General features: G+C 39.4%; 1 protein-coding gene across 2 annotated transcripts; it reads right to left on the bottom strand.

The window, feature by feature from the left end:
* Positions 1–7,379: 7,379 nt before the first annotated feature.
* fam210ab (family with sequence similarity 210 member Ab) lies at positions 7,380–14,036 on the bottom strand. Of its 2 annotated transcripts, none has more exons than XM_030394737.1 (5): positions 13,853–14,036; positions 12,152–12,181; positions 9,659–10,122; positions 9,357–9,468; positions 7,380–8,585 (listed from the first exon to the last, which is right to left on the bottom strand). In XM_030394737.1, the coding sequence occupies exons 3-5, from the start codon at positions 10,075–10,077 to the stop codon at positions 8,274–8,276; spliced, it is 843 nt and encodes a 280-aa protein (XP_030250597.1). In that variant the 5' UTR covers positions 10,078–10,122; positions 12,152–12,181; positions 13,853–14,036; the 3' UTR covers positions 7,380–8,273. The 2 variants fall into 2 exon arrangements, with proteins under 2 accessions (XP_030250597.1, XP_030250598.1); XM_030394738.1 differs by having other exon boundaries at positions 13,891–14,021.
* Between the last annotated feature and the right edge of the window lie 293 nt (positions 14,037–14,329).

Below are 14,329 nucleotides of genomic sequence, written 5' to 3'. Positions count from 1 at the left end.
TTAGGGAGCTCTCGCAAGTCGGCGTGTATAAACCCACAAACCTAATGCAACTCGACAATCAGAGTGAAGTGTGAGTCAGAAAAGTCAGAAAAACCACCAAAAAGCAAGACAGCATTAAAGACATCTCAAGCCAGGCTTACTATTATCGACCATGATATAAAAGAGCTCTCACGAAGAATGTTGACACAAATCAACCACATTTAAACAGGAACTGAACCAGTGTGAATGGATAACCAGGATATAATGGGGGGTGTAAAGGAAATGAGGAGATCTAACAGTAATATCAAACACAGCTACAGAGTACAAAATGGAGTACAACGATAAGGAAGGCTGGCTCGTTACAGTAAAAGGAAAAATGTAAAATACACCAATAACACTGACAACTGTCAATGTACCCCCAGAAAGCAACACATGTTTAAATCCCTGTTTGATGTTGTGCCTGTTGACACAGAGGGAACCTTAATCTGTGGAGTATACCTGAACGTCGCTATGAATCGTAGAATGGATACAAGTCTCAAGAGAACCAAACCCAACTTTCAAGATGCATACATATGTCACTAGCAGAGATGGAGATTATAGTATCGGCCCATGATCCACTCAACTATGCCTAACCCCTAACCCTAACCCACACTCATAAGTTAACATATATACCAGTCATTCAGTCATTCCAAAACAATGAAAGGATAAATAGCATTGTGGGAACTATAGTCCCTTTTTCTCGATTGACAGTTAATAGCAAATAAATACAGTGCATAAGGACACCATGTCAACAACCTGCTGCTAGAATTATAATAAATGGAAACCTGATAGAGAGATTTCATTTACACAGGGCAGCTAGGTGAGGATGTTGTCTATCGCTCACTTTATTTGCTGTTTTAATTGAGCATTTAGCCCAAGCAGTTGGTCAAAATGAAAAAAAACTTAAGAGCCTTGGTTTTGAAAGTTTATATTCACTCATAAAGTGCCGTATATCATAGCAGTTTTCTGTTCCAGTGATTACAGCTCTCATGTTTCTGTGATGGAGTGAGTGGAACACAAAGTAATTTGTCACAAAAAAAACAAAAAACATTCATGAAGTTTGGTTTATAATCAATTTATTATAGGTCCTCTGATAATTAGGCCAAATCTGCTGGGTCAAAAATATATAAGCCATATGGTTGGACAATAGTTTGTTCACCCTGCTGTCATCTGGCAAAAGATACAGCAGTATCCACAGTCATACCACCAGACAACAGAGCAGCTGCTTTTCTCAGGCTGACATTTCTCAATTTATCCTCCACTCCGCCATGAATTATTATTTTTTTACTTTATTTTTATTTGTTATTGAAAACCCCATGAAAAAGCTAAGAAATGGACCTTAAGTTTTTTTTTGTTTTTTTTTTTTTGGTCAAATGAGTCCTCCCCAAGTTCACAGATGAATTGTTATAGTTGACATTTAAAATGGTCAGGAACATTGCTTTCGGGACATAATTCCCACATTACTCTGGATAATCGTGTGTCAGTGATGTGACTACCAGCAATCAATCCACTGCCAGCCAAGACACCACTTAGTAAATGTGCTTTTTTTGTATCCTCTTACAATCACAATGTAAATTCCATATGTATTTAGTCATATTTTTTGTCATTTTGGTTGTGAGACTAGTGAGACTTGTTATTTCAGTATAATGGAATCATTATTCTTCATACCTGTCACCATGCTGGATCAATCATAAGATTAAAACCATATTTTATGGTGTAGTGCTGAGGATGAATTGAGGGGGTTCACAGCCTGAGGAAGGAAAGCTGCTCTGTAGTTTGGTGGTATGGTATGGCACTTAAAGGGTAACTCCACCAATTTTCCACATTAAAGTGTGTTCGCATTAAAGTGTGTTCACAGGAAGTGTTGCTGCGTAGGTGAAAAAGTAATGTAAAGCCATTTGTGGCTCCAGAGGAAGCTGCACATCTGATACACTGCCTCCAGTGATGTTACGGCTAAGTTGCATTGTGGGTAATGTAGACGCCAAAATGGAAAAGGTCAGGATAAAAAGGTGATATCTCTGGTTCAGCTGTGTGGATTTTGATCTTTTGTTTTTTTAACTGTTCATAATGATCAATCGCCGCTCGAGGCTAGACTGCTTCTGAAACCTGGCACCTACATTACCCTCAATGCAGCTTAGCAACTGCGTGATATCACTGGAAGTAATTTTTCATATTAGAAGCTTCTTCTGTTGCCACGAAAGGCTTTACAGCACTTCTTCACATATGTAGTTGTATTCCCCAGGACATGTATTCCTTTAAAGAAATATTCCTAAATATTGCAGATTCTAACAGCAACCTTGAGATTTATACCATTTAACTTATCCCACTCAAACTCCCTCATGCACATGCGGTCTGTCAGCTACATCAAAACTGTCTCCACTGACCTTTTGTAAGAAAAGACTTAAAGTACAGAAAATCACAGACTTCAGACGGCTTGGACAGTTTTCTTTTTTTTTGTCCTCCTGACCCGTGCTTCACCTCAGGCTTCCCAGAGGCATCTTGACACTTGAGTCATGTTTAGCGACTGACTCACACCTGAGGAACACAGATTGTCTTTACACTTAAATGATTTCAGGAGTTGCAGCGCGGCTCTGTCTCCTGTGTCACACTCCCTGTGGGAGAACGGACAGGTGCTCCCGTGGACTGCATAAACACTTGTTCATTAGTTTGGACAGCAGCGGTCACCGTAACCTGCACACGCTTCCCATCAGCACCGAGCAGCACTGTATTTACATATAGATACAATTCATAATGAAGGAGGCAGGCCAGAGCACGTCCGGGCTCTGACAGCGTGATGTTTAAATCTGTTTAGCGTTTCGGAACACTTGACAGCAGGGAAAACAAAGTGTCACACTGTACAGACTCTTCGCTAAGTGGTGTGGACCTTGACCATAACCCACTGAGCTCGACCCTGCCTGTTGTCTCCCAGTGTGTAGCTGTGCCTTTATCTCTGTGCTGGGAACAAATACCTAGCACTGTGAAATAAAAGCAGAGGGGGTTGAAAGTACATTTACTCGCGTACTGTTCCTGAAGCTGCGCTAGTAAAGTTTTATGCCGGCATGGGTTCAAATTCAGGCTCTGGGAGTAAAAGAATATATGAATGTAATCCAATATCATGTCATGGCAGTCTTGAGTTCCAGTGATTTCCACAGCTCTCGTGTTTCTGTGATGTCACAAAAAACATGCATGTGGTTTGGTTCAATAATGAATTTATTATAGGTCTTCTGAAAATGTGTCCTGATCTGCTCGATCAAAAATATCCATACAGTAATTCTAATATTTGGTTTAATGTCTCTCTGCCATTTTCACCTCAATTATATGCATTTGAAAGCCATCCACAAGCTTCTGGTAGTCCTCCCCTTTTGGTGGTTTTTGGCTCACTCTTGACCATCCTGACCAGTTTTCTCTCAGAGGCATGTGATAGTTTGTGTTTTCTTCCTGTTCGTGGCATCGACTCAACTTTGCCGTGCACTTTAAACTTACAGTTGTTGGTACAGTTGATCTTGGGACCTGTAACTGCTCTGAAATGGCTCCAAGTGACTTTCCCGATGTGTTCAGGTGTGCTCTTTCAGATCAGTGCTGAGCTCCTTAAGGCTTTCCCATTGAAGTGTCTGTGGCTGAGTGTAATGGGTGTATCAAACAAGCCCTATTTAAATGGGCCCAGAAAAGTCATCGGCTGTTATCAATCAGAATTATTCAGAAGAAGCTAAGAGGCCATAAATAATAATAAATTCATTACTGAACCAAACTTCATGAATGTTTTGTTTTTGTTGTTGTTGTGTGACACAGTAGTATGTGTTCCAAACTGTAGAAATCATTGAAACTCAAGACTGTCATGATATACAGGTGTATCCCAAAACAATGTAATGTCATGGAAACAATTCATAATCCCATAATGCATAAATGACATTTTCATATATTCTACTTTATACATAATGTTAAATATTTATATAAACCCTTGTGCCTTCCTCAAAATGACTACCCTCTAACTACCTTCGTGGCAAAAATGTACATGTACAAAAGAAATGCCATTAAATCACCATACATCAATATTTTTTTCTGCTTTTTTTTCATAAATCACTTAAACAACCTTCAGACCTTCTCAAGTTTTATTATTTGAATTATTTCCATATTTCCTCCAAAAAAACAAAAACAACCTAAATATTTTCCATATAATAAGTAGTTGAGGGATGGGACTTTGGTGGTGATCAGAGTCTTGGATATGTCAAAGATTACCAACAAAACTGATTTGATTGCATCAGTATTTTTTATGTAGTAACAAAGACTCTCTCTAACCACCTTCGTGGCAAAAATGTACACGCACAAAATCTGCCATAAAATCCTCATACATCAGGGATTTAAATCATGGATTTCGAAAGGGATAACGACATACTATTCTCTTACAGAAAAGGGACAATTTAAAAGCTTTGATAGGTTGAAGGAAGACTGTGACCTGGACAGAACTGATTTTTTTAGGTTCCTCCAGGTACGTAGTCGTTTTGAACATATCAGAAAGGAAACAGACCTTAATGACCCTATATCCAAATTTTTTATTGATGCTTATCAAAGAAAATCAAACAAGGGTGTCATCTCCAGAATTTATAAAGGCTTATTGTCTAAAAAGTCCCACAATACAGATTATGTTAGGAAAAAATGGGAGAGAGAGGGTAATCTCCTAATATCTGAGGAGGATTGGCTCCACATTTGCCAATCCCAGTGGAAATGCACCAGCTCTCATTCATTGCGAGAGTTCGGTTGGAAATGTATGGTCCGTTTTTTCATTACGCCAAAACAAAAGGCACATTTTACAGGAGGGGAGGCTACGTGTTGGAGGCAATGTGGACACCGGGAAGCCAATCATTGGCATATCTTTTGGGGATGTCCGGTGGTTGAATCCTTTTGGGCAGAGATTCATAAAGTATTAAGTGGTCTATTTAACACTAATCTACCTATGCAGTTTTCCACATTATTTTTAGGAATTTTTGACTTACAGGTCAGGAAAGCTGATGAATATTTATTTGATATTTTGATAACTGCTGGTAAAAAAGCACTTACAAGACGTTGGTTACTCCCAGATCCACCCACAATACAGGAGTGGATAAGTATCGTAAATGACATTTACCTTATGGAAAGGATTACCTCCTCCCTCCGCCTTCAAAAAATCACATTTACTAAAAGGTGGGCCAAGTGGGTTAAATATGCCGGTCTTGATCAGACAGAAGTACAGAATGGGTGACCTTGCAGTGCCGTTCCGTTTTCTTTTCCGCTTATCCGTGAGGGTCGCGGGATGTTGCCGCTTTTCCCCCCTAAGGGGTTGCGGGGCTTACTGGGGCCAAATCCAGTTTCACTCTATGGGCGTAGGCCAGGGCACACCCTGGATGAGTCGCCAGTTCATCGCAGGACCCTTACTGATGGCAGTGGCTGCCTTCACACAAGGTGCCAACTGCACATCAGGAGCAACTTTGGGGTTCAGTATCTTGCTCAAGGATATTTCGACATGCAGCTCAGTCCCGCCCTGGGGAGCCGGGATTTGAACCAGCGATCTTCTGATCACCAGTCAACCAGCTCTACCCACTGAGCTACAGCTTGCAGTGCTGTTATTTCATTTTATTTTCTTTATTTCTCTGAATGTTTTGTTGGACCTAAGGATTAATCTGTATCACTCATACTTTACTTCAAAACTGCCTGGTAACATTTCTTTATTTGCTCTTTTATGTAGATCTATCTTTCCCAGTTAGTTCAAAGTCTTCAGATGTAATTCTTTTAACTTTGTGTACTTTGTTTATTGTTTTGTACACAAAAAAAAAACTAATTGCGAATGGCAGAAGTAACATTGTATACTCCCTGAAAGTAACTATTGTATTGTAATGCCTTCACAAAATAAAAATAAAAAATGTCAAAAAAAATAAAAATCCTCATACATCAGTATTTTTTCTGGTTTTTTTTTGCTTGAATCCCTCAATCAACTCCGGCCCTGATCAAAATGATCGAATATTCAATCATTTTCAGGATGTTTACCCTTTAAATGCTAGTTTTTTTTATAGGCAATTAATAATTCAAATAAGTAAACACAAAAAATGTATTATTTTCCATATTATAAGTTAAAATCCTGAAAATAATTGAAAGTGATTTATGAAAAAAAAATAGTGATGTGATTTAATGGCATTTTTTTGTGTGTGTACATTTTTGCCACGAAGGTGGTTAGAGGGTGCAAAGTGCATCAAAAGAAAATAAAAGACATGTAAAAGACACTGGATTTCAAAAAATGGACTAAAAAGAAAAGTTCCTGCAAAAAATTCATGCCACAAGCTGTAACACAGCCAAACTGATCGCCAAAAAGTTTAGAAAAATGTACAAAAATGCCTGAGGAGTGCATATGAGGGTCAATTTTGATGATAGCAGTCAAGCAAGTAGGCTTGCCAATCAAGCACAGTCACAGTAACACCATGGTCAGCAAACACTTACAAGTCCTGCTGAAAAAGGAAATCAACATCTCTACACAGTGGATTTCCCTTTCCAACAGGACTTGGCACCTGCCCACAGTGCCAAAACTACTAGTGACTGGTTTGCTGACCATGGTATCACTGATCACTTGATTGGCCAGCCTGACCTGACCCCAATAGAGAGACTATGGAGTAAAACACCAGTAAGACACCAAACACAATACAGACGAGCTGAAGGCCACTGTCAAAGCAACCTGGGCCATGGCACGCAACATTAAAACATCAGTGCGTCAGTTTGATCAATTATAACTTCAAGTTCACTGTCTGTAACATTGAGCTTTCTGTTCTTCATCTGCTTCTCTGATCCAACACTTTTCATCACTGAACTACATTCTGGCCATTGATATGCACATCGGGGAATTTGGGGGTATGTTTAGTGCCATTTATATTTACATTATTGTGGGGATGGTCCCACAGCTCGAGAACATGTGTAACATTTCAAATGATTGAAATGTGTGAGGAAAAGACACGTGGAACCAGACATACGTGTTTTGTTTTTGTTTTTTTCAATCTGAAGAAGACTGTATGCATGTTTCCCATTTTGTGTGTACATAGATTTCTACACTTGAACACACAGTGTTATACATTTTGCCCCTGGTGTAGAGTGGTTTAATCTAAACATATGTTTTTTTTGTTTACTAAAATCAGCTAATGCTATAAATCATAGAGGACAGTGGTTAGAACTTACCAAAAAATAACTGGATTGAGAAATCAAAACTCTGAGCTGAAAGGTGCTAAAATGTTGATGGTGTATAGCTGAGCTGCAGTGTCTACACCTCATTTACACAGATCATGTAACCTGACTAGCATTTTTTTCTAGTTAAGTCTCACACACCCTTTAAATGCAGCATACAAATGTTGATAATTAGCATTTTTTACTTTATTCAGTTGTGGTTTCAACAAAACATGTTTGAATCTGTCAGGAACATTTGTACCCAAGACATTTCAGATGGCACACTATGCATTACACACAGTATCTACTGTCAATACACTCTGAAGCCTCTGCATGTTTACATGTATGACTTACAACTCATCACATGTAAATGATAAGACTTGGACCGCTTTAGGAACAGCTTTCATACAATCATCTTCCTTGGTCATTTCAAACACAACTTTCCATCAGTGCATAAAGTGGTACAATATATTATCTTGGGCTACTGGATAAAATTTCATTAGAAATAATGATTTTCATTGACATACATTAGAAAAGACACAAGGTGATACCAAGCCTTCAGAAAGGCTGTGATTGACTTGTACACACAGGTAACCCAAGAGCTTCAAGTTTTATTTTCTATCAAGCACAAGGACAGCCAATGCTCTCTTTCTCTCTGGATGAGTTTTTATGCAGGCAGATTGATTTTTTTTTTTTTTCCCATGTAGTGAAATGAAAACGCAGCTTCTCTTCAAACAGTCAACCAAGAGTTAAAGTCCTTTATGCCCGGTTAAATCCAGTCTGAGATGACTGAGCCAGGATGTAGCATTGCCAGGAGTCTGCTAAGCTGCCGTATAGTCTAACTTACAGTGCATCGTAGCAGAGTTTGGACAATTAGGGACTGAATTTTGACACTTAAATTGACAACAGCTGATATCTGAGATTTGTGAGATGAAACTTTAGGACAAGGATAGTACAATGTTTTTTCTTCTTTCCAAACAGTCTTAGAAGTGTTTCTCGCTCCTACCTCATTGATTACTTATAGAGAACAAACTAGGATCACGTATTCAGCGGCCCAGTCTGTGAGCGAGATTCTCTAATCATTTTTCTTTTCTGAAAAAAGCTTTTCCCTCGGAAACTCTGTCTTTGGTTTCCTGCAATTTCTCTGAAAACTTGTCCTTAGTCTCTTCCATTTTCTCAGAGAAACGTTCTTTTGTTTCCTCCATTTTCTCTGACAATCTCTCCTTTGTCTCCTCCATCTTTTCTGTCAGTTTCTCCTTCGTCTCCTCCATTTTGTCCTGAAAGTATTCTTTAACCGGTGGTGGTGTGGACAAATAGCCGTGCTTGCGGAGATACTGAACCGATACTGATGTACCGCCAAGAGTCATTGTATATCTAGCAGGGGTTGCAATCTGTAGGGCGACAAAGAAATATTCCGACTGGTCAGCAGAGGAAAATTAATACTCGAATCCATTTAGGGTTGGGCAATATATTGACATTACAGGTGCATCTCAAAGAATTAGAATATCATGGAAAAGTAAAAACTAAAATCCGTAATTTAATTTAAAAACGTGAAGCTCATATATTCAAGATTCATAACACATCAAGTGAAATATTTAAAACATTTGCTTAGTTTTAATTTTGAAGATTACAGCCTACAGGTCATGAAAACTCCAGTGTCTCAAAATGTAGAATATTACACAAGTCCAATAGAAAAAGGATTTATAACACAGAAATGTCGACCTTCTGAAAAGTATGTTCATTCTTTGCAATAAATACTTGGTCGGGCTCCTTTTGCACAGCTACTGCATCAATGCAGCGTGGCATGGAGCCGATCAGCCTGTGGCACTGCTGAGGTGTTATGGAAGCATACAGAATATATGGAAGTTTCACTTTTTTAATCAAATTACAAGAAAAAATGACTTTTCCATTATGTTCCCATTATTTGAGATAGGTGCATCTCAAATACTAAGAATATCATCAGGTTAAAATGTTTTCATTAACAATATACAGGTGTGTAAATATGGCAATATCATTTTAAGGCCTTATCTCCCAACTCGAGCATTACTCATGAATCACTTGTATATGTATATTTTCTTAACAATGTGTTGTAATGCTGATCAATGAGCTGTAATGTTCAATGTTTTCTTCAATAAAAACCCAGAGATCCTGGATGAAACTACCTTGTACATGGCGTATGCAGTCAGAGCGTAGCCACTCGAGGAATCTCTCAGAAGGCCAACTAGTGACTCCGGTAGACCAATCATCTCCAAGAACGGCACTACATTCACACCTCTGAGGGAGAGAAAATCACCAAGATGGGAAAGAATTTATAGTAGCATTGAAAAACTGTGGGATGACTGTTAATAACGTGATTTGTTAACTTTAAGAATCAATAGAGGTAAGATTACCAGAGAAGAGACAGCTGATGAACTAGTCATGGGGGGACAAATACAAAATCACCGAAACAAAACACAACACTCACTTCATAGCAGCGTAGTAGAAGGTTCCAAACCAGAAAGAGGACGTCACCAGATGTACAGGGATCATCACCTTCCCGTACTGTTTGAACGTCCTCTTAAACCTCTGGACCAGACCAATGGACTTGTCCTGCAGGGGGTCCACCTCTGCAGCTTCAATTCCAGCTTCCACTTTTTCCTGTGTTTCAGACAGGGAGCTGGATTTTGGTTCCTCCTGTCTTGGCAGTTGTTTTTGCTCCTGTGCTGCCTTGCTGGAGGTGGAGGTAGACAGCCAGCGCTGACCTGTCGGTGGTGACAGTGACAGGCGGAGGGCACAGCAACAATATGCTGTTGGTGGCTTGGGGACAGTGACGCCCGCCAGCAATGGGTGCACTGCTGCCACCCGCCGCAGTATCCCTAGAGTTAGGACGCGCTGCATGATCATCCTCTTCCTCTCCTCCTCTCTGCTGCTGTGACGTTTAACCACAGACTAGGGTAGAACAAACAAAAGACACTGAATAAACCCTTTATATAGGTAGTGAAGTCTTTTGATGATTACATTATTGTTTAGTGCAATCTTCCAATAATATTCTTGATTAATCGATCATTTTGTGTAGAATATCATGAATTCCAAGGTAATGTTAATGTATAATTAAATCATCATAGACTTATCATATTATCAATATTGACTTTAGAAAACTTTCTTCTTCTTTCCACTTTTGCCTAATATTGCCTACAATCAGTGCGTTTACATGCACAGCTTAGTCAGATTACAGCCATAGTTCGACTATGCTACTCAATCAGACAACTGCAAATATCCGAGTATACATGCCGGTGAGAAAATCGGATTATTGGGCCGGAGCATGTCATACCCCGGTACGCTAGGTGGCGCTGTACCCATTTACACTAGTGGAAACAGAGACACCTCCGGCTGACCTCTTTACGTCACCAGCTGCCTCGGCATTCAAGAAAGATGGCGTACGAAGAGCGAGACGAAGCTACATCTTTGTACATTTCGTATATGGTGTACTTGATAATTACACAAACTAGGTGCACAATGGCGCTCTTTCTTGAGGTGATTTCGGAGGAAAGATGCCGCCGCTGTCCGTCTACTTCCGGCTCACGGCCCTGGGGAAAAAATCTCGCGCCTGCGCAAAAAATCCAATACAAATCCGATCCAATCTGATGGAACATATACATGCAGGAGTAATGCGACTATCAATCGAATAATCTGGGTGCTTTAATTCGACTATGAGAAATCCGATCCGGTCCGATTTTAGTCAGACTAACACAGTAATTCGGTTTTCTTGAGTGTCATGTAAACGCACTGAGTGTTACATTACATAGCTGCTGAAGTTTTCTGGTGATGGACTTGATTTATTGACTAAAAGTTTCCTATATATTACTGTTTCAGTGTTTCCCAATAATTACCTATACTTTGGCAGCCCAGTCTAATTTGTCCCGCCAGTTTCATAATGAACGTTTTTTGATGAGTTTGCATCTAACATGATACAGGAAAAATAAAGGCTGAATTCTTAACAGGAGTAGTTTAAGTTTCATGTTTGGACCAAAATTTCACATGACATTCTATCAGAAGCACCCAAATGTACAATTAAATTAAAATGGAATAGATCAATTATATAAATAGTTTTGATGAAATTCTAACTGATCGGTCCTCCATGAATTTGTAGATTGCAGTTGATTGATTTCTCTTCTTATGAGAAACTGAACTATATATCAGATCCCCTCAATCTGTCTTTAAAAGTCAAATAAAATACCTGTCGTCTATTCTGGTTGTCTACATTCCAGTGATCACTGGGTAACACCATGAATGCTTTATGACCTCTGGATCAGCGACATGCATGGACACCAGGTTCAAGCTCAAGTTCAAATTCAAACATTGACTTATAGTAACCAGGAATCATAAGTAGTGTTATCTATGCTGTATAGACAGCTGTATACTCTACTGTTGACTTAAGATTCATGTAATGTTTACCAAACATGTTTCAACCATGCCCCCTTATGCCAATAGTAACATTACTTTGTAGGGTTGGGCTGATAAACGATGTCATCGTCCATCATGATGTTTCACTGTAGACATAGTCATATGCCAATTCCGCAGACACCCAACCCTATTACTTTGCTGTTAAAAGCGTGACCTCTGGTTACTCCTAAATCTAGACTGCTGACCTAAGGAAACTAAACCTTCACCAACACAACATTTTTTTTCTCCTCACCACCGCCAATTAGACATACAGTTCTGCCCTGATTCTCTTTTATAAAAATATGTTACATATGTTTAAGAAAAACACTTGCTACATACATGTGTTACTTTCATTAAGAAAAGTTTCTGCATTATAAAAAGATGAATAGCAGTAAAAACTACCAAGCCATATTATCTTTATCTGTTCACTGGGAAAACCAACCGTGACCCAGTTCCTCCATTAACTATAACATTACCTTGCTTTGCATCGACTGAACACACAGGTTATATGACAGATTAAAAGGTCCGAACATACCTTGTGTTATGACCGCACAATCATCCGCACCTGAAGCAAAACAAACAGGTGGATTGTTACACTGAAAGTTGAAGAATGTTCATCTCAAAGACATAACGTTAACTCAAGTTATGCTTTAAAAACGTAGCTTACACAGGTTATTATTCAAAGGGCTACTACTCAAAACTAGGCATACTTGGGTTATGTTACCAAACTTCTGGCAAACCTACTATTGTTGAATATGAGAGTTGTGACACTCCCATAGACTCCTGTGGGTATCAGAATGCAGGACTGAAGCATGTCATGGGGCAGAACCTCATTCATGTTCAGTGTTTTCCAAGCACGCAATAATGGCATTTTACAGCTTTAATGAAGGTTTGTCCTAAGCTGATAACATAATAATTGCAATTAGCTAGTTAGTTAATAACAACATTTCATGAGCTAACTTTACAACAATTAGATGTTAGATGGCCAAGTTTACCTGAACTAAATTGTAGTTTTTGGTGTATGGTTGGCATGAAAAGTTTATCTTTGTTTATAAGCCTTAAGCTCAGAGTTTGTTTAATATCCCCGATCTCCTTTTTCTCCTTGTAAACACGGTATGTTATATAGTACAATGTTAGTTTTTAATATGCAGTTGCTGTCCTTGGTTATCATTATTGACCGAGCTTTCAACCACAAAATCAAAAATGTACATTCGGTAATTCAACAGTAGATCAGAGGAAGCGTAATAATACTGCGGTGTAGAAATACTGTTGCAAGTAAAAGTCCTGAGCGTTGGCATCAAAATATACTAACAGTACTAGAGGTAAAAGTACCATGGTTTATTTCATAATGTACATTGTTGAATTATTATTATTAATATATTATTACCTTACTGATGCACAGTGCTAAGCTTCATAGGAACAGACGAATATAAACGGAACAGTGACACAGTGATCAATGTGACTTTGAAAACTGTTATCTGGGAGGGGAGGCAGCAAGCTTAAGTTATTATGATTCCATCAGATGATGACTAATAAACAATCAAACGTAAAATCTGAAATTAAATAGTACTAAACTTGTACTTTGTAATACTTTAAAACTGTGCCCATGTCATCGGGCAGCAGCGCTTATGGAAACATTGAGCACAACATGAAGTACGTGACGGCGAGTTCACAGAGTGTCGCAACTCTCTTCTCAACGGTGCAGCGAGCAGCTAGCCAAACTGCTACAAGAGCTGGGTGACACAGCCCCACAGAGAGAGAGAGGAGGTCGGCACACTTAACTTCAAAATAAACGTACTCAAACAGACTGTAGGAAGCTGTCCTGGCTCATTGTAGAAGTTGCCGCCGGATGTTAAAGGCTATATAAATACTACCTACACACATGCCCTGTTTTAGGGTAGTTAACGTTAACATTACTCAATTATTTCTGGAGGACAAGGAGGAAGCAGCTTTTCGTTTCCGAAGCTAGGTCGGGACACTGTCCAGTGGTAGGTCAAGTACAGGCGTGTATCTTATTAAAGTAGACTGTTAGCTTGAGTAACAGACGGTCCTGTGAAGGCCAGTCTCTGAACTGCTGCCAACTTTGGCTTCTGACGCCTGACGTAAGATAGTTAGCTGCTAGCTAGCAAGCTAGCAGCTAGCTAGATGCACTGGTAACCCTCACAGACAGGGAATTAAGATGTCATTATGAAGTAAAACATACCAAAGCAGAGGACAGAAAGCAGACAACACTTACGTTGGAAGTTATTTTGTATGGTCAAGACAAAACTTTACCCCTTAATCCTGAGGGCCATACGAAGGTACCTGGGCTATATGTCGTTCAAGGACCACATTTATCGTTGCAGCAGCACAGAGTGCGTGGAGAGCAGCATGCAAACCCAAGCGCGCAGAGAGCCATGGGAAATGAAGTTCGCATTTACCCGGCTGTCAAATGCGACGAGACGAGCAAGAAATACATTTCCCAACCTGCCTAGCGCAAAGTGAACTTATTGGAATGGGACAGGTTTGTTTTTCACTCAGCCCAGCACTACGCCACTGACCTTCAAGTGTGTCTCTCCACTGGTAAAATATGTTAGTGTCTGCAGGCGACAGATACGTACTTTTGAATATGTCTCTTATAACGGTTAAATATAATTGTCAGTTTCAGTCAAAGACATAAAAGACGACAAACTTCACAACACCCTGGCTTTTATTAATACAACTAATATCAGTT

This window comes from Sparus aurata, chromosome 17, assembly GCF_900880675.1.
Source record: "Sparus aurata chromosome 17, fSpaAur1.1, whole genome shotgun sequence".
NCBI classification, from domain to species: Eukaryota; Metazoa; Chordata; class Actinopteri; order Spariformes; family Sparidae; genus Sparus; species Sparus aurata.
This window is presented reverse-complemented; position numbering and strand designations above follow the sequence as displayed.